Genomic DNA, 20,615 nt, shown 5'->3' with positions numbered 1-20,615 from the left:
CTGTCTTCTCCCATTAATACTATATTAATCACCATTCATCTCATCTCATTAATGTCTTTGTCCAGCCCGTAGCTACTCTCTGTGTACTGCCTTTATGGCAAATAAAATGAAATAAAGTGTTGTTTTACTGTAGATACAAGATTTAGCTGATCATCTTTCTGGACAGTTAAAAAGGCAGTGTCGTCTGCCTACCTACATTTGTCGATGTTCATAGCTCCAACTGGCTTAAAATTGCCATCTGCATCCGGAGTAACTGGATTGAGTGAAACGGCATGAATGAAGTGGAGTATAGTAGAGTGTGTGGAGTAGAGTGAGTGAGAGGGAGAGAGAGAGAGAAGAAAAAAAGAGACGTAAAATTTTATTTGATATAAAGCTGTTTTATTATTACATAAGCAGAAAATTTTCGCATTTTCAAGAAATATAAAATGAGTTGTTGCGATGTTAATTCATTTCCAAATATCCCGGTAAACTTAAGATAAAAAAGACAAAGAAAAATTATAAAAGTAAACTAAACAATTAGTTGAATGTCAACTGAAATTTTGATTTCAGTTGATTAATTACAATTGATTTTAACTAGGCAAAAATTCCTCACTTTCGAAACAGTAAAGTTATATCTTAGGAGGGTCGTTATACCAATAAGCATACGCACTGGTTTCAACTTCACTTCTTTATTATTCGTCAATTGGCTAGCTATTTAACCAACTAAGCAATGTAGTGTTTGATCAATTATTCAGTTAATCAATCAAGCTGACCTAGAGCAGACAGAGCATGTCACTGAAGGGATCACAGGTGACAATGAAAGGATTTTGGTAAACATAACTGGTTAATTGCTTAGCCGAATAATAATTATTCAAACAATCCATTTCCTTGTTGGTTAAATATCTAACCAATTGACGAACGATAAAGAAGTGAAATATAATTAGCGCGTGTGTTTATTATTGGCATAATGATCTCTCAAGTTACAAAAACAAATCTGCTTCAACACACGAGTTCACATCAAGAATCTTGCAAACCAAATACAAAAGCGAAATAAAAAGTTATTAAAATAACTTTTATGATAAATGGATTATAATGCTACAAACTATTACACTACACTTCAATCTTAAGATATTTACGCCCACTCAACTCTTCCATCTTTCTGATCTCTAGTAAGCTTCAGGTGTCTTTTTCTTGCATGAATACATATCCTAGACGCATTTCGAAGCAGGAACCCTTATTTCTAAGGCTTTTGTCTACGTGATTTCAATATTTACATAACTACACTACCTTTCCATTGGCTTGATCTCCAATCGGATTCAAGCATCTTATTTCATGGCTAAGTACATTGTCAAAGGTTCAATTCGAAGTAGGTATTTTTACTTCTAAACTAAGGTTAACAACCTGCTTCCATTAGATTTAAGATTTCCATTTTTTTCATATTTACATACATCTACACTACACTTCGTTCGGTTTGATTGCAGATGATCTTCAGGTGTCTTATTCATTTGTTTAAACTATACTCATACGATGCTCGAAAAGCTAACACATCGAAATATATGTTAGAAGTGAATATTGCTGGACCGTTCATCTTTAAAGAATTGTATAGCATCGGACAAAATGCTTAGCGGTGTTTGTTTATAGGCGCAGGCGTGGCTGTGTGATAAATAGCTTCCTTCCCAATCACATGGTTCTGGGTTCAGTCCCACTATGGGGCACCTCAGGGAAGAATCTTCTGCTGAAGCATCGGGCCGACCTACGCCTTGTGAGTGGATTTGATAAATAAAAACTAAAAAAAGTCAGTCGCGTGAGTGCTTGTGCGTGTGTGTGTGTGTGTGTGTGTGTGTGTGTGTGTGTGTGTGTGTGTGTGTGTGTGTGTGTGTGTGTTTGTGTCTGTGTGTTTGTCCCCCAACATCGCTTGCTAACCGATGGTCGAAAAGCTAACACATCGCTTGATAACCGATGTTGAGGTATTTACATCCCCGTAACTGAGCGGTTTGGGAAAAGACACCGATAGAATAAGTACCAGTATTTAAAAAAATAAGAATTGGGGTCGATTCATTCGACTGAAATTCTTCAAGGTGGTGCCACATCATGACCACAGTCAAATGACTGAAACAAATAAAAGATAAAAGCAAACATTAACACATCTCGGACGTTTTGACATTTATGCTTCCGGGATTAGGACACTCGAAACCTTGAGAAAGCGTAACTTAGAACTGGTTACTTGAACAAGATTGCTCACTGTGACGATGTGCTGCGTCCTCTGGAACACAGCACTCAGAATCAGAAATGCTCAGAGAAACAGAAGAGAGGAGGGTTGCCTAAAAAGTAGGAGTCCTGCTGGTCCCGATTCTGCTATTACATGCCCTCATTGTGACCGTGGATTTTATGGCACGTTTAGCTTGATAAGTCCCCTGGAGATCAACAAAGAGTGAAGCTGCTAATCGGGTCATCTTCAAAAACATGAAGACGAACATCACTCCCAGGAATAAGACGCCTAATGCTGATTGGAAATCAACCATCATCTAAGTGGGAACTAAAGGTGATGCTAAATGTGTGTGTGTGTTGGAAAGGAGTTTATAATCTTTTAGATAAGCTTTTGTATTTTGATGGCATTATACTTTTTCTGGAGTGGGATTAAGCCGTTAGATAAGCATTATATTCATAAAAAGTTGATTTCGGTTTTTAAAAATTCCGAAACTGTTATAATTCTTTCTAATTTTGGCCCAAGACCAGCAATTTTGAGGGAAGAGGAAGTTGATTGCATTTACCTCCAATACTCAACATGAAACTTATTTTATCGCCCCTCCCCCGCAAAAGGATGAAATCAATGTCGACCTCGACGGAATTTGAACTCAGAACATAAGGTGCCGGAAGAAATACCGATATGTATTTTGTTCGACGTGCTAGCGATTTTTGCCCGCTCATCGCCTTCGAAATGATTATAACATAATGAATTTAGAATAATATATTTTGTTATATAGAATAAGATATAGGCTAAAATATAATGAATATAATACGATGTCACAACATTATACTATAAAATAATCAAAAACAACATAAAAGATTTCATCTCTATTGCATACTGATTGGATAATGGTGAAAGCGTTTAGGGGGGAAAGAGGTGAATACTATCGCACTCGCTTTCGTTAAAGAGAATATTCGTTGCCTTTATTTATCATTTCAGAACAACGAAGTATTAAAATATAAAATTAGGCTAATTAATTTAATGTTTGCCGTGAATGTTTGAACTACTCTCACTCAAGAAACGATTATCCATCATATAATGTCCAACGTAGGATTGATTGAACCTTGAAAGTTGGGTAACGTAGTCTGACAGCTGCTTGATGGATTCCACTTGTTCATCCAAATATTCGTGTTCAAGGAAATGTTGCAACTGAAACAAAATAAAAAAAGAGAAAACATTGTAAAAAAGAAAAATCGTATAGTATTAGGTTGTCCGGGAAGTTCCGGGCGTATTTTAATATGCAAAAAGGGATATAAATAATTGACCTTTCAATAAATATTATTCAATGAAATAATTTCCATTATTATTAATGACTTTTGCCCAATTTAATTATTCCACCAGCATAAAATTTGATTGGTTTTGACTCCATCTAAATGGTTAAATGTTTTTCCTTGCAATGAGTTCTGTTGTGATAAAAACAAGTGGTAGTCGGATGATGCAGTTTCAGGAGAATATGGTGAATGGGATAAGAGACCCCAGCCAAGTTCATGTAACTTTGTTCGCGTAGCCAAAGACACGTGTGGTCGGGCATTGTCTCGTTGGAACACTACTCCTTTCCTGTTGGCAATCTCAGTACACATCAGAATTAATGGTTTGCTTTTGTGGAAGAAGCTTATATTAAATAATGCCTTTATGATCCCACCAAACACAAAGCATAGCTTTTTTGGTATGCTGTTTTGGGGGATCCTTACGCAAACTCCAGGATCTTTTTCGCACTACGTTTTCGTACACAATCCATTTTTCATCCATTTTTCATCTCCGTTATAATTGTGATTTATTCAGTTATACACATTTCTTTTATGAAAAATTTCTTTGATTGCATGTTCTGGCCAATGATATACTTGTAAATAATTTTGAATTGTTTACGATATATCCTTCGTAATGTATTTTTACACTCTTCTTTAATTATATATATAAACACACACACACACACACACACACACACACACAAAACCACAGGGTCTTCTTTCAGAATTTCGGGAAGGCTATTCGTCACATCCCTGGCCAGCCACTTGTGGCACCTCAAGCATGAAGAGAGCGGCCGGGACCCTACAATAACGGAACTAAACGCTGTAAGCTTTGTATAGCCGAACGCACAAGTATACTCAAATATCCCCTGAAACCTGGATCACCGAACACACGCCAGGAAATCTATAGTCCTTGCATCCATTTCAAACGCTACCTACTGCAAACATGGAATTCCCTGTTCTCCGATTAGACCCGGAAGGGTCCTTACGATCTAAAAGCAGCCCGAGGGAGAATTCCCATGTTCCCCCTCTTCTAATCCGCAAAATTTAGTCTAAGGGAGATAACCCGTCCTCACTGATTCCGGACAATTTATTTCTTTGTTATCATACTGACCAAATGACCATAACGGATTCCTGCCTCCCAGAGGTGAAGAGTTACATTTGTCTTCGGCTTCAGAGTCTCACGAGACGTTTACGGGGTTACGCCCTTTGTGAATGCGAAACCATTGGTCACTCTATGACTGGACATAGACTTAAATGCTTATATATATATATATATATATATATATATACATGTGTGTGTGCACGCGCGCATGTGTGTGTGTGTGTTTATATGTGTAGTACAAAAATCTGCTTGTCCGTTCACCCGTTATGCCTAAGCTAGGGAGGTGGCAGTGGATTGAGTGAGAGGTGGAGTAAAAGTGAGAGTGAGAGGAATGTGAGTAGAGAAGAAAAAAGAGAGGAGTATAATAACACTGAGGCCAAATGCATCATGTGGTTAGTTGAAGGGAGAGGAGACAAAGAGCGAGAGAAAAAGACGGTGAGAGAAAAGAGGGAAACGATGTCCTGTAGGGTAAGGAGGGAAAGGCAAAGAGAAAGAGATATGTTTAGGATACAATATTTAAAGAAGGAAAGAGAAGTGTTACTGATGTTCTCTGGGGTGAGGAAGGGAAGGCAAAGAGAAAGAGATATGTTTAGGGTACAATATTTAAAGAAGGAAAGAGAAGTGTTACTGATGTTCTCTGGGGTGAGGAAGGGAAGGCAAAGAGAAAGAGATATGTTTAGGGTACAATATTTAACAAAAAGTGATATTCTGGTGGTAGTGGTGTATGTGTGTGTGCATGCGCGCGCGCGCGCGTAATATACATATACAGTTCATATAGTTCACCTGTGGGTCCATACTGATATCAACAATACTTCTAAGGGAATTATAGACCGCTTTTTCTAGGCCGACAGCATCTTCCATAGCAAGCAAGGGGACATCTTCTGCGTGGATCTTTACCTGAAAAAGTAGAACAAACCAAAGTGATCATGAAATTGAACATTGAAAGCTGGATATAGTGTTCGTGAATGTAAAAGATAAAAACTACTGAATCACAGATGTTGCATGGCCTGATGATGATAGTATCGGGAAGAGAAGAGGAGCTGATCATATATGAAGACTTGAAGTGGTAAGTGTTATACTTATTGTTGTTCGGTCTTTAGGTCATATAAAAATTAAATGGAATAATAAGATAGGAGTAATGTGAATATAGACCATCTACAGAAAACAGTATTGCTTTGAACTACCCGAATCCTCAGCAGAGTTCTAGAAATGTAAATGAAGAGTGTTACCTTAGCCCACTGTTTGTAACAGCTAACGCTTTGTTATATGCCCCCAGGAAAGCTACAGTTTAGTATTAATAAAAAGTTTGACTCACCCCAGAACATCCAGAAATTGTTGCTGGCATCACAATAGCACAGAGCTGGAAATTGATAAAAAAAAAAAGAGGCTGATACATAGGACAAAAAATATGCCCTACATACATACATACATACATACATACATACATACATACATACATGCAGACAGACTGACAGACACGCAGTCCAGTGGCTGATACAAGTAAGCGATAAAAGATATATCTTTTGCCAATCTGGTAGGTTACGGAGACGTAAACCAAAACTGGTTAACAAATGCTGGAGAATGGGCAAAGACACACGCATATATACACACATGCATGCGTGCATACAGACACACACACACACACACATACACATGTATATATATATATATATATATATATATATATATATATATATATATATGTTCATATATATATATATATATATATATGTGTGTGTGTGTGTGTGTGTGTGTGTGTGTATGTGTGTGTGTGTGTGTGTGTGTGCGTGTGTGTGTGTGTGTGTGTATGTGTGTGTGTGTGCGGAGGCGCAATGGCCCAGTGGTTAGGGCAGCGGACTCGCAATCGTAGGATCGCGGCTTCGATTCCCAGACCGGCGTCGTGTTTATTGAGTGAAAACACCTTAAGCTCCACAAGGTTCCAGCAGAGATTGGTGGCGAACCCTATTGTACTCTTTCGCCTAGGTACTCTTTCTTCTGTTTCTGTTGTACCTGTATTTCAAAGGGCCAGCCTTGTCATATTCTGTGTCACGCTGAATCTCCCCGAGAACTACGTTAAGGGTACATGTGTCTGTGGAATGCTCAGCCACCTGTACGTTAATTTTACGAGCAGATTGTTTCGTTGGTAGGATCAACTGGAGCCCTCGACGTCGTAACCGAAGGAGTGCCACGAAACGTCTAGTTAGAATAGAGGCAGCTGACGAAGGAATAATTCTAAGTGGCTATCTGTTTTCCTATGTGTTCGTTCCGTTGTCTGTAGTTCATTTTTCTAACGTCCTGTACCCTGATATGCATCTATATACACATGTAGATGTAAGTATGTACATATATGTGGGTATACATGCATACATATTCTTTCTATTATATATATATATATATATATATATATATATATATATATATATATGTATATTACATAGGAAAATGCGAGCAAGAGAAATAATATTCTTAAGATTACTAACCTAGAAAATTACAGGACAAGTTATTACAGTGGGAAAAGTTCAAGACTTATTACATCTGGTAAATTTTCCAGGTTTATAATCTTAAGAATATTATTTCTCTTGCTTGCATTTTTCCATATAATCCGTGTATTTTTTTTTTTTTTGCAGGCTATGCTATTATGTTCATTAATAATGTGTCAAATGTATCAGTTAGCGGTGTCGTTGATAATTTTTTCCTTACTTCAATGACGCGGTGTCCCCTTATAGAACTATATTTATAAAAAAGTATAGAACTATATTAACATCCTCAAATTTGAGAAACAAACACTCATAACTTTTTCCTTTTAAAACTTCATTGCATGCGAGTGATACCATGAGATTCCTCGAACTGAGCTCTTCTAGCATTCAAATTAAATTAAAATATAGTTTGTTTTTAAAACAAAAAGTTAATTATACTTAAATCCAATTTTTTTGCCTTATATTTTTTCATGATATTTTGTAACATTTAGAGAGAGTGAAATAGGATGAAGAGGAGAGAGGAAGAATGGCGGACATAGAAAGGAAGTAAGAGAGAATAATCGACCCTATTATGGACTGGTATTTTTGTTTATTAATTTCGGAAGAAATTGGCCTCAAAGTTGATCTCAGCTAGATAAGAATGCAGAGAATATAGAGAGCCGAAACGAATACCGCAAGGCACTCCACTTGACGCTCTAACGCTTTTGTTAATTCACTGTCTTTTGGGTTTTACGAATTTGAGGGAAACTGGAATGCTGCTTACACATTTGTAGGTGAGATGATTACAAATGGCATCAACCTGTTGAGAGAGGGAAAAAAGCATAATTGCGTTAACATCAGAGTATGACAAACATAATCATTTTAACATAAGTATAATCACGTTAATGTAAATGTTAAGCTGGGTCATTTTAACATAGGTATTAAACTCAGCTACATTAGCATTAGTGTATAAGCATAATCTCTCGAACAGAAATCTTCTAACGGACTAGTTTCCTAGTAACAAAATCAGTAATGTTTAGGGTACAATATTTAAAGAAGGAAAGAGAAGTGTTACTGATGTTGAACTGCGGCCATGCAGCTTAACCGCGCTCTGTATTGGGCCTCCTCGATGGTAAGTACTCACCACCGAGGAGATCCAATACAGATCGAAACTACGTGGGCTGGTGGTCTCAGGGCTAAGGCGGCAGGAGTTATCGACCGCTTGCAATAAATATAAAGTGCAAGAAGCGCACTAAATAAACCAGCAGGAGGAGTTGTCTTCCTAGGGTTAAATGACAGTATCGTCATCTCTTAGAGAACAGCCACATTAAAGTAGCCATAAATAATACCATTATGATTTTAAACCTAAATAAAATTACGTTTAATGTGTTATGTGCATCATGCTAACATTAGTGCGTATAGACAATTAAGTTAACATAAGTTCATTAAACATGATTACTTTAACGTAAGTACATAAACAGTCACATTAACATAAGTGTGCCACACATAGACACACTAACATAAGCATAATCAAGAAGACAAAATAACTTTAGTACATAAACGACTGTTAACATAAGTGCATAAGTATAGCTGCGTTAAGATAAGAGCATAAACATAATTCTGTACATAAACAGAATCGGGTTAACATAAATTCGTTAGCATAATCGTGTACATAAACATAATTGCGTTAACATGAACCACGAGTATTAAAACAATTAACAATTAACGATTGTCTTTTATTATTGCTTGTTTACACTTTTTTGAGATCAATGAAATTTCGTCACTGCAAAAAAGATATATGTATTTGCATTGGGAGCCCTTCGCATCGAAGATCGGTGATTGTCGTACGCTGACGAAGGGTAAATACCCAGAAACCCGGGTCCGTGCGTATCACGTCAGATAGTCGATGGGAACCACATGGTTCCGGGTTCAGTCTCACTACGTGCCACCTTGGGTGAGTCTCTTCAGCTATAGCTTTGGACCGACCAAAGCCTTGTGAATGGAAACTGAAAGAAGCCCATCGTGTGTATGTGTTTGTGTTTGTTCCCAACCACCGCTTGACAACTGGTGTTGGCCTGTTTACGTCATTGTAACTTTGCAGCTCGACCAAAAGAGGCCGATAGAATAAGTTCCAGTCTTTTAAAAAAAAAGTACCGAGGTCGGTTCATTTGACTAAAAAATTCTTCAAGGCGATGCTCCTGCAGGTAAAAAGTAAAAGATAAACGATAAATGATACCATTGCCTCTAAATATTGCGATGTGAATAGGATAACTTATAATTTCTTATATTAAAAAACACCAGACCAGTATTTTCTGTGGCGAAGGGTTTAGTTAAAACTATCGCTCCGGCATGGTCAAGCCTGTAGCAGTTGAGGCTTCCGGTGTTCTTAGCCCCCGGACCATATCCCTGCTCACCGCTATCGAGGCGGAGGCTGCTGTCCGCAAGTGGAAGCCTCGTGAGTCTGAGTGGCTGTTCCAGCACACTTCCTTCACCATCTTTAGGAGCAACGATTTTTCCAGTTTCTCTGCTGATGCCATGTGAAATGTTTCTATATTGTGAGAGGCAAGATTCTCCATTAATTTGCTTTATCGTAAAGTTGGTACAACCACAATTTTCTTTTATTTTATTGACTCTAGAAGGGTAAAAGGCAGAACTGACCTCAGCAAAAATTGAACTACAAGTGTAACTTGAACCTAAGTCCATTGTTATTCTAGCCTTCCAGCTTTCATATAAAAATTCAGTGGGGTAATTTAACTTGCCTGGATATTCCTCACTTCCGGTGTAGTCAATCGCTTGTTCATGTAAGTCATCAGTTTGTCCGCATGCTCCTTCTCTTCAAGAGACATTGCCATAAAAAAATTGCCGAAACCGCGGAGTGCAATTTTGCTGCTTTCGAAAAAATGGCCCTGAAAGTATATATTTATAAATACATACATACATACATACATGCATACTCATAATGCCTAATTGAGACATGTTTGTTCTTTTTCTCCCCGCTTTTTTCCTCTCCTTGTTATTCTTTCTGCAGAAAAGCGTTTGCTTGAAACTTAAAATTTAGTTTTTTTTCTGTTTTTCCTGCACTCAGACCTAATACATTCTGTTTTCTTTTTACCTCATCTTTGTGTTATTTATAATTTTTGCTCTCTCTCTCTCTCCCACTCTCTCTCTCTCTCTTTCTCTCTCTCTCTCTCTCTCTCTCTCTCTCCCTGTATATATATATATATATATATATATGTGAGAAAATTGGTATGTGAAAGCACGTGGTTGGATGTATAAAAGATAAACAAGAGTGAAAAAACTACAGAAGGCATGTGTTACATGGTTAAAGTATATATTTAAAATATGTCAGAAAAATGTTATAAAATTTTTTTGGTATATAACCATTGTATTTGGAGAAATAGATAGAATTTCTCCAAATACAATGGTTATATACCAAAAAAATTTTATAACATTTTTCTGACATATTTTAAATATATACTTTAACCATGTAACACAAGCCTTCTGTAGTTTTTTCACTCTTGTTTATCTTTTATATATATATATATATATATATATATATATATATAACGCCAAAGTTTTGTTATTCTCTGTTTATTTCCTCGTTTTCCTTTCTGTTGAAGAGTGTAGGCTTGAAACGTAAAAGACTTTCTCACCTTCCCGAGCGTTAAACTACTACACCTGTTTGTTGTTTATGCACTTGTCTTCGTCTTTTGTTTATCTGTAAATTTCCACTACATATATATATATATATATATATATATATAGATAGATAGATAGATAGATAGATAGATAGATACACGATCACACATAATATATATCCAATATTCACTGCTGATTTCAGTTACAATTGTTCCTTTGCGATAGGCTATTTTAAGCTCAGAGTGCTGAATCATCTTTTCCACCCAGACGTTGCAAATAATCCTAACAGCACCACTCCACCTATCCGATTCAGAACATCAGTTTCCCAATCACTTTTGTTCAATTCTAGTTTCTTCAGGCTTTCCTTCCCACAGTCTTTATACTTTTTCCGCGGCTTATGTTGTGGTCACTTACCAGACGTGAGCTCACTATAAGAAAAAGACGCTTTGACAATCGCTCATCTTTCATTCTAATAACATGTCCAGCCCATCTCATTTGAGCCAAGATGACATGTTGTTCAACTGAGCTACAACGTGCCATGCGCAAAACCTCTGTATCTGGGATGAAACATTCCCACTTGATTCCCAAGCTACGTCTGAGGCACTTTTCATGAAATATCTCCATCATTTTCATATGATGCTTCTAAGTGGTCCACGTCTCACTTGAATAAAGAAATGCAGTCAATACACACGTTTTATAGACACTGATTTTTTGTCTGCAAGAAAATACCTCTATCTACCCATGCTCGCTTTTCGAGCATTCCAAATGCAGTATTTCTCTTCCCTATTCGATAGCATATCTCTGCATCAAGACCACCATCTCTTGACAGTGCACTTCCAAGGTAAACAAAAGTGTCAATGGCTTCTAACCCTGTTCTATTCACAAAACTGTTTGATTCAGAATACGTTTGTCCTGGCACAGGAGTAAACATTACTTTGGCTTTCCCCAAGACTAATTGTGAATTCGAAATGTACACATGCAGTGAAAAGTCTGTCCATTATACGTTGCGTGTCCCCCTCTGAGTGTGTGCCAACAAATCAGTATCATCAGCGTAAAGTAAAGTGGGAAAACCAAAGTAATGTATGCATACACACACACACACACACACACACACATACATACATACATACGTACATACATACATACATACATACATACATATATATATGGGAGAATGTACGAAAAAAAACAACAACAGACGAGGACAGGTGGTGTAAACAACAAAAGGATGTATTAGTATAATGCTCGGGAATATGGAAAGTCTTTAACGTTTCGAGCTACGCTCTTCAACTGAAAGATTACGGAGAAAACAAAGAGAAAAACACGGAGAAAAAAAATTGAATGGTGTTGGTCAACGGTCTATCATGACTACTGTCATGGCTTCTGTTGACCCGAAGTTAGAAAGTTTACACAGGAGAGCTAAGAAAAGGGGGAGATAACAAAGGGGGAGAAAGAACGGTGATCGAAGACAAGGAGCTGTGTGTGTGTGTGTGAGAGAGAGAGAAAGAGAATGCTGGTGATCTTGACGTATGCAAGTGTGAAAGTGGGGAGGGGAGAAAGGAGTTGGTCAGTTGTAGTGTGTGCGTGGTGTGATGTGAGGGTGTGGGTGGTGGGAAAGGCATGGGTGGAGTGTGGGTTAGGCTGAGGGTGGGGGTAGAGGTAGGGGTATGTGGGTTGGGGTGGGTGTGTGGGGGTGGGGGTATGTGGGTTGGGGGTGGGTGTAAGGAATTGGATGGGATGGAGTGGGAAAGTAGAGTAAGAGTGTGTTGGGGTGGGGTGGGATGAGCTTAGGAGGGAGGGTTGACGATGAAGGGGGAAGGGGAAGGTGGATATAAGAGGGGGGAAGGTGGGTATGGGAGGAGGGAGAAAGAGAGTGAGAGAGAAGAGAGTGAGAGTGAGAGAGAGTGAAAGTGAGAGAGAGAGAAAGAGAGAAGAGAGTGAGAGAGAGAGAGTAAGAGAGAAGAGAGTGAGAGAGAGTAAGTAAGTAAGAGAGTAAGAGTGTAAGTAAGAGAGTAAGAGTGAGAGAGAGAGAGTAAGAGAGAAGAGAGAGAGAGAGTAAGAGAGAAGAGAGTGAGAGAGAGTAAGAGAGTAAGAGTGAGAGAGTAAGAGAGTAAGAGTGAGCGAGAGAGAGTAAGAGAGAAGAGAGAGAGAGTAAGAGAGAAGAGAGAGAGAGAGTAAGAGAGAAGAGAGGGGAGCCCATGTGGCGCAAAGGAGCGAAGAAAGAAGATTAATCCCTGTTCACGGCGCAAACGGGAGTCCGGATGGCCCCTGTGCATGGACAATCCAAACACGGACAGGTGTTGCTGCAAGGAGTGACCGGCAGAACGGAAATGGCGTGACACCGGGGTGTCATTGCCAGCGTTGATGTCTCGGAGGTGTTCCGCGAATCGGTCGGCCAGGCGGCGCTCCGTTTGTCCCAAGTACAGAGAATGGCAGAGAGAGCAGGAGATACAATAGATAATGTTAGTGGAAGTGCAGGTGAAGGAGTCGGTGATGGGTGCTGGTGAGGAGGGTGGTGTTGGAGAGGTAAGGGCAAGTGCGGCAGCGTGGGCGGGAGCAAGGGGACGAGCCAGGTTGGGAGGTTGGGTTGGGGAAGAAGCTGTGGACCAAGAGGTCTCGTAGGTTATGGGCTCGTTTGAAGGAGGGGAGGGGTCGATTAGGGAAGGTGGGAGGTGGAGGGGTCGGACTGAAGGCGCCGGAAAGCTCAGAGAATAGTGCGTTGGAGGGGTAGGGTGGTGGGATGGTAGGGTGGTGGGATGGTAGGTGAGGGGAAAAGGGAGGCGGGAAACGGGAGGACGGGTTCGGGGGGAGAGAGCAGATGCACGGTCCACGGAACGTATCTGGCAAGGGCGGTGTGGATGGTGGTGGGTGGATATCCACGCAGGCTAAAATGGCGAGCCATGAGTTGAGACTGAGTCTCAAAGTCATGGTCGTCACTGCAGAGCCTGCGTAGATGGAGGAATTGGGAATAGGGGATGGAAAGTTTTGTGTGTTTAGGGTGGGAGGATGATAAGTTGAGATAGGAGTGTGTGTCTGTGTGTTTGTAGTGGATGGAGGTGCTAAGAGTGGATTGAAGGATGCTGACCGAAATGTCGAGAAAGGGGACAGAGGTGTCAGAGATAGTACAGGAGAAGTGGAGGGCAGGATGGAAGGATTGGACGAAAGAGAGGAACGAGTCAAGATGTTCGCGGGAGAGTGAGGTGGCACCGATACAGTCGTCGATAAAAATCCATATATATATATATATATATATATATATATATATATATATATATATATATATATATATATATATATATATATATATATATATATATATATATAAGCAACACGGATTTTAAAGATGACTGCAGTACGCACGTTTCATTTATTTAAGTAATGCGAGCATTACATTAAATTCAATATGTAGAGCAATCTTCAGCTGCACAAAAATGTAGAAAATTACAGTAGAATAGACATATTATAATTGTGGCAACATTTAAAATCCAAGTAGGAAGAAGAATACATAAAAAATCCATATATATATATATATATATATATATATGATTTAACTGGCCGAAACTTCGAAATCACTGTCAACAACATTCTTGTATAAGAATAATAAATTTGTAATGTACAAAAGTATAGAGTGACCCATCAGATTAATGTAAAATTATTTTTATTATAATTGAACATAAAAACAAAATTAAAAGCTATACATGTATGTATGTATGTATGTATGTATGTATGTATGTATGTATGTATGTATGTATGCATGTATGTACAAGCATATTTCATAGGAAATAGAAATTTGGCGAATCATTTTCAACATGCAAAAAGGTGATACTTACATATGCCTGGTAAAACAAACTAGCTTGATTCTCCAATGTTATTTGATCATTAAGATTATCACGGTCTGTGTGGGTTACTATAACAACAAATACATTCTTTTATTTTACGAAATGGCAAAAAGCATTGAAAACGTGATTTTAATTTAACAAGAGGACACGAAAGACTTAAAATAAAGGGTCAAACGAAACGGGAGTTTACACGTGGCCGCCCGATCTTTCAGAAACAGCCACTAAATTTCAATCAGATAAAATTAATATACTATTTCAATCAAAGATTGTATTAAGATAATCTACCTTTCGATAGCCAGTTATGGATGCTGACTCAGCGCTGTGCATCAAACCATCACTTGCGATCGTGTGTGGCACGAACATGCTTTTTCTAATTGTTTCTGTATTCCCAAGTAGACGCAAATATCTTCTAGGCCACCCTCACTCGCGACTCATAGAACAGCCAAGATAGAACAGCCAGTCCATCAGAGAGATATTCATTTACACATGAGTTGCCTGTAACAACGTAAAATTAAGTATTTTCTCTTCGCCTGCTCCTGGAACCGAAACCACGATCTTGCGATCGTGAATACAATACCTTGATCACTAGGCCACTTACCTTCATTGGAGTAAGCAGCTATTTATTTACGTGTTAATTCAATGAGCTCCACGAGTCCCCGGCAGGGGATGGTGGCGAACCCTGCTGTACTCTTCCACCACAACTTTCTCTCACTCTTACTTCCTGTTTCTGTTGTGCCTGTAATTCAAAGGGTCAGCCTTGTCACACTGTGTCACGCTGAATATCCCCGAGACCTACGTTAAGGGTACACATGTCTGTGGAGTGCTCAACCACTTGCACGTTAATTTCACGAGCAGGCTGTTCCGTTGATCGGATCGACTGGAACCCACGACATCGTAAGCGACGGAGTGCCAACAATTAAATGAGCATGTGATTCAGTTGATCTAACAAATGAATACTTAATCGTCGAAGGTGACGGAGGTCCATTCAGTTTTTACTTTTGCCACAGGCCTTGGCGTGGCTGTTTGGTTTGAGGTCTAGGGTTCAGTTCCACTGCACGTTACCTTGGGCAATTGTTTACTAGTAAATAATGTCCGATTTCAGAAACAATTTTATTCTGGAAAAATTAACAATAGAAATGTTTTGATTAGTCAAAGTATGAGCTGTGAACATCTAGGCATCTCTGCCATCGATTAACGAGATTATTTATGCCTCGTTGATAAAAACTTATTGGCTTTGATGCTAAGAAATCTTTGAAAGCTGATTTTGCCTCAGGAAGTCAGTGGGTGAATTATCAGGAGAATATGGATGATGTGATAAAGCCTCGTATCCCAAGTCTATGAGTTTCTGCAGCGCCATTCTTTGTATTATCGTGGAGAAGAATTCGGCCACACCGATTCACCAATGCAGGTCTCATTTTTTGCAAGTTAGCATGCATTTCAGCGAGTTGTTTGCAGTAAACCTCTGTCGTAATGCTCTGATTGGTTTCCAGAAAGCTGTAATGGACAACACCAATTGCAGACCACCAGACGGTCACCATAATCTTTTGCTGATGCAACTAACTTTGGCTTCGGGAAATGTTTGAGGGACTCATCATGATCATTTACTGTTATCATAAAAGATTCACTTCTTGTCACAAGTTCCTGAGAAACACCAATGATCCATTTCTTGACTGAATAGTCAGTCAAGAAATGGATCATTGGTGTTTCTCAGAAAGGACATCGAGCACACTTCAAACCGCCGAATACTTATGATTTTCATGGAGCTCATGCAGTACCCATTTATCGAGCTTTTTTCACCTTAACAATCTTCTGCAGATTGTGTGAGACCGTTGCAATACCGACATCAAGTGCCTGAGACATTTCTCTGACACTTTGACGTGGGTTTTCTTCAACAATTGCTTTCAATTGTTCGTTGTCATGACTGCATGACCGTCCTCTACCTTCTTCATCTTCAAGGCTCTCATCTCCACTACGGAATTTCTGAAACCACTTTGGTTCTGTGCGATCACTTGTGGAGCCCTCTCCCCATGCTCTGTTGATACTGTTGATAATGATAATAATAATAATAATAAGTATTTGGGTAGATTTGCTCGACTAAACCTTTCGAGGCAGTTCTCCAGCATGGCCGCAGTCCAATAACTGAACCAAGTAAAAGGGATAAAAGAGATTCCATACAAATAAATAAATAAATAAATAAATAAATAAATAAGTGGCACCTTGGGCAAGTGTCTTCTACTATAGCCTCGGGCCGACCAAAACCTTGTGAATAGATTTGGTAGATGGAAACTGAAAGAAGCCCGTCGTATAAATATATGTATATATATATATATACTCTCTTTACTCTCTTTTTACTTGTTTCAGTCATTTGACTGCGGCCATGCCGGAGCACCGCGTTTAGTCGAGCAAATCGCCCCCAGGACTTATTCTTTGTAAGCCTAGTACTTATTCTATCGGTCTCTTTTGCCGAACCGCTAATTTATGGGGACGTAAACACACCAGCATCGGTTGTCAAGCGATATTGGGGGGATACCCACAGACACACATATATACATACACATACATACGACTGGCTTCTTTCAGTTTCCGTCTACCAAATCCACTTACAAGGCTTTGGTCGGCCCGAGGCTATAGAGAAAAAAACCACACACACACACACATATATATATATATATATATATATATATATATATATATATATATATATATATATATATATATATACACACACACACACACACACATATACATACATACATACATACATATGTATGTATGTATGTATGTATGTTTCGGCAAAAGAGACCGATAGAATAGGTACTAGGCTTACAAAAGAATAAGTCCTGGGGGTCGATTTGTTTCGACTAAAGGCGGTACTCCAGCATGGCCGCGGTCAAATGACTGAAACAAGTAAAAGAGTAACCAGATAAATAAATGAGCTAATAAATGAATAAACGAATCAGACAGTGCGATAACGAGTAGAGATACCAGCCACCAACCACTCCGTTGTTAACGAAAATTCCAGCAGCGCTTTAACTGATCATTACCGATGTTTGTCCTAAATATTTTGTCAGTCAGTAGTGATCCGTGATTATACATGAGCAACTTCATACCTTATTTAACGTTAATAATGTGAGTGCAAGGAAAAGAGCTTGCCAGCCAGAACGTTAGGCATGCTAAATACATAATACACGCTAATAGGCTGGGGCATATACTTTCGTTCCCCTACCACAAAGTACGTCTGGCAAAATGCTTAACGGTATTTCGTCCGTCTTTTCGTTCTCAGAAGTTAGGATTTTTTTCAGGTAGGTGTCTAGGTTAATTGTGGCGATCCTCATCGTTAATTCCAGTTGTAAAAGTCCACGGCCACCCTCTTTTCTTGGCAGATAAAGTCGTTCTATATCTGCCTTAGGGTAATGCATTTTATGCATTGTCAACAATTTTCGTATTTTTTTGTCAAGATTACATATTTCAGTAATTGACCAGTTAACGATATTGAAACTGTAAGTCACGACTGGTTTGACTAAAGTATTAATCGCTTCGATCCTGTTTCTTGCATTCAGCACTGTCTTGAGTATTGCCCTTACCCTGCTATAACATTCTCTTCTGATCCTTTCCCTCATTATCGAATGTTTGATTCCGTCCCCCTCAAATACCCCTAGGTATTTGTAGCTCTCCGCTGGTTCTAACTCCTTTATGACATTTTGCTGATCAAGATAAACACTGGATGTTTCTGTCATTTTTCCTTTGATAAAGGTAGCTTTTGCACATTTATCGAGGCCAAATTGCATCCTGATGTCATCACTGTATTATTTAACAATCGCTATTAAGCCCTGTAGCTGTTGGTAACTTTTTGCAAAGAGCTTTAAATCATCCATGTAAATGAGATGATTTATATTTTTATCAAACATTTTACAGCCGTATTATTCATCATGGAGCAATTTCGACAGAGGTATTAAGGCCAGACAAAAAAGGAGTGGTGATAGAGAGTCACCCTGGAAAATGCCACATGAAATACATCTCCAGCATTGAGAGATTCATTGTCACTGTTCAAACAAGAAGTTCGCTGAGTAGGGGCTATTTTATACATCTGCAGACATTTCTTAATTCAGCTATGTGGTAGGCTATCAAAAACTTTCTACTCTATCGAGGTTATCGACAAGTTTTTTGTGTCGTTTGAGACAATCTTCCAAGATCATCTTATTGATGAGTAGCTGATCTTTACAACCATAGGACCCACATTTACATCATTTTTGCTCATTAGGGAATATGCCATTTTCTATTAAAAAAAGCTGTAGGTATATTCAGTCAAGACAGATGTTAGCATCTTATACATTGTTGCTAAGTAGGTTATGGGTCTATAATTTTTTTGGTTCATTTGTTTCTTCATTTTTTTTGGAAGTAGGAAAGTTACACCATTAACGAACCAAAAGGGAATCATACTAGGTTGTTGCAAAGCATTGTTGTAAAGTTTTGTTAGCAGTACATGGCTCTCTGGCAAGGTATTCAACCAGAAGTTAGGAATTTTATCTTTCCCGGGGATTTCCATTTGCTTGACTTATTATTATAATTACTACTACTACTACTACTACTACTACTACTACTACTACTACTACTACTACTACTATTATGGTCCAGTTGGAGTAAGGCCAGTCTTTATTATACAGTCTTTGTTGTCACGGGTGGAATGCTTTTGTTCGCACGTTTGTTGGATTAGTGAGGTCGAATTTTAAATGGTCGAGAAATCAAGACATTGAAAATTTGAATGATTGAAGATGCAAAACGTTTGAACAACAACAACAACAATAACAACAAAGCCGGGACCTCTTTGTTGTCATACAGCCTATGCGAAGTAGCAGCCGGAACCACCCTCATATTATACTGTACTGTTTTATACACAAAGAACACATTGTTTATATTAAAAAAAAAAAAATAGACATGACAGTCACGGCTGAATTGTCTGTGATCATGGATCAGCTTAGTAAATGGTATCTGAGGCAATGGCAATCTAAACAAGGATCACCTGACTGACTAAAAATAGCAGTTAAATCACCTTCAAACTATACGCTACTGTCCTAGAAAAAAAAAGTACTCATTGGATAATGTGGTGCAACACTGCTCCTGTACGGGCCGCCTGTCACTCACAAGAGTTACTCACTGACAGTTGAGTGGAGTGGAGCAACGTGAAATGAAGCGTTTTACTCAAGAACGACAGGAACACAACGCAGTGCCCGGTCCGAAAAGCGAAACTATGACCTTGCGTTCGTGAATGAAACACCCTATCTACTAGACCAGGGGTTTTCAAATTTTTTGACTTGCGGACCCCTTTATATTTCAGGCTTTACCTTATAAACGCCTATGAAATTTATACATAAATATTTGCTTAAAATAACATATTTTTACATTTGTTTATTTAACAGTATTTAACAAATAGGTTTATTGTCAATTAAAAGATTTCGATTAAAAACCATATATAAAATAAAATTGCCCATAAAAAGTATTTGCTGTTCACGGACCCCCTGTCTTGTCCTTGCGGACCCCCTGTGGTCCGCGGACCACAGTTTGAAAACCACTGTACTAGACCACGCGCTTTCACGTTTACACCTTGGGCTAAACAACAGTAACAGGAGAAGTGTGGGCAACAAAGATCAATAAGCTAAATGACTTACGTGAATAGGAACTTGTAGAGACGACAAAAAATGCGGTGAGAATGCTGACAAGTAAAAAGGCTCTTGTCTTTGCCATATCTATCCAATTTGAATGACAATGAGACGAGACAATGGATTTAAGTATGTAATTGAGGAGAGTAAAAGAGCTGTGTTACTCTCAGGTTGCTGTCATTACAAACGGATCCGTTTTGAGACAGAGATTGCGTATATGAAAGTATAGTAAGTGACTTTGTTTCTGCACGTATGCTTTTGTGCTTGTGTTTAGATGTCAACTCTGCATGTATGCGTTTGTGTTTGTGTTTGTGTGTGTGAGAGCGAGAGAAAAATAGAGAGAGAAACAGAGACAGAGGTAGTGCCAAAAAGGGGGAGACAGAGAGATAGTGTGTGTGTGTGTGTGGGGGGTGTATTTGTGTGTGCATGTGTGTGTATGTTTCTC

General features: G+C 38.8%; 1 protein-coding gene across 1 annotated transcript; it reads right to left on the bottom strand.

Annotated features, from left to right (window-relative positions):
- Positions 1-356: 356 nt before the first annotated feature.
- On the bottom strand, positions 357-20,272 carry LOC106880815 (soma ferritin-like). The gene is made up of 7 exons (XM_052972685.2): positions 20,180-20,272; positions 14,505-14,581; positions 9,795-9,941; positions 7,820-7,855; positions 5,895-5,939; positions 5,363-5,476; positions 357-3,376 (listed from the first exon to the last, which is right to left on the bottom strand). The coding sequence occupies exons 1-7, from the start codon at positions 20,253-20,255 to the stop codon at positions 3,206-3,208; spliced, it is 666 nt and encodes a 221-aa protein (XP_052828645.1). The 5' UTR covers positions 20,256-20,272; the 3' UTR covers positions 357-3,205.
- Between the last annotated feature and the right edge of the window lie 343 nt (positions 20,273-20,615).

Source organism: Octopus bimaculoides, chromosome 14, assembly GCF_046866305.1.
Source record: "Octopus bimaculoides isolate indiv1 chromosome 14, ASM4686630v1, whole genome shotgun sequence".
Taxonomy (NCBI): Eukaryota; Metazoa; Mollusca; class Cephalopoda; order Octopoda; family Octopodidae; genus Octopus; species Octopus bimaculoides.
Note: the sequence above shows the minus strand (reverse complement) of the source record. Positions and strands in the feature narration are given on the sequence as shown.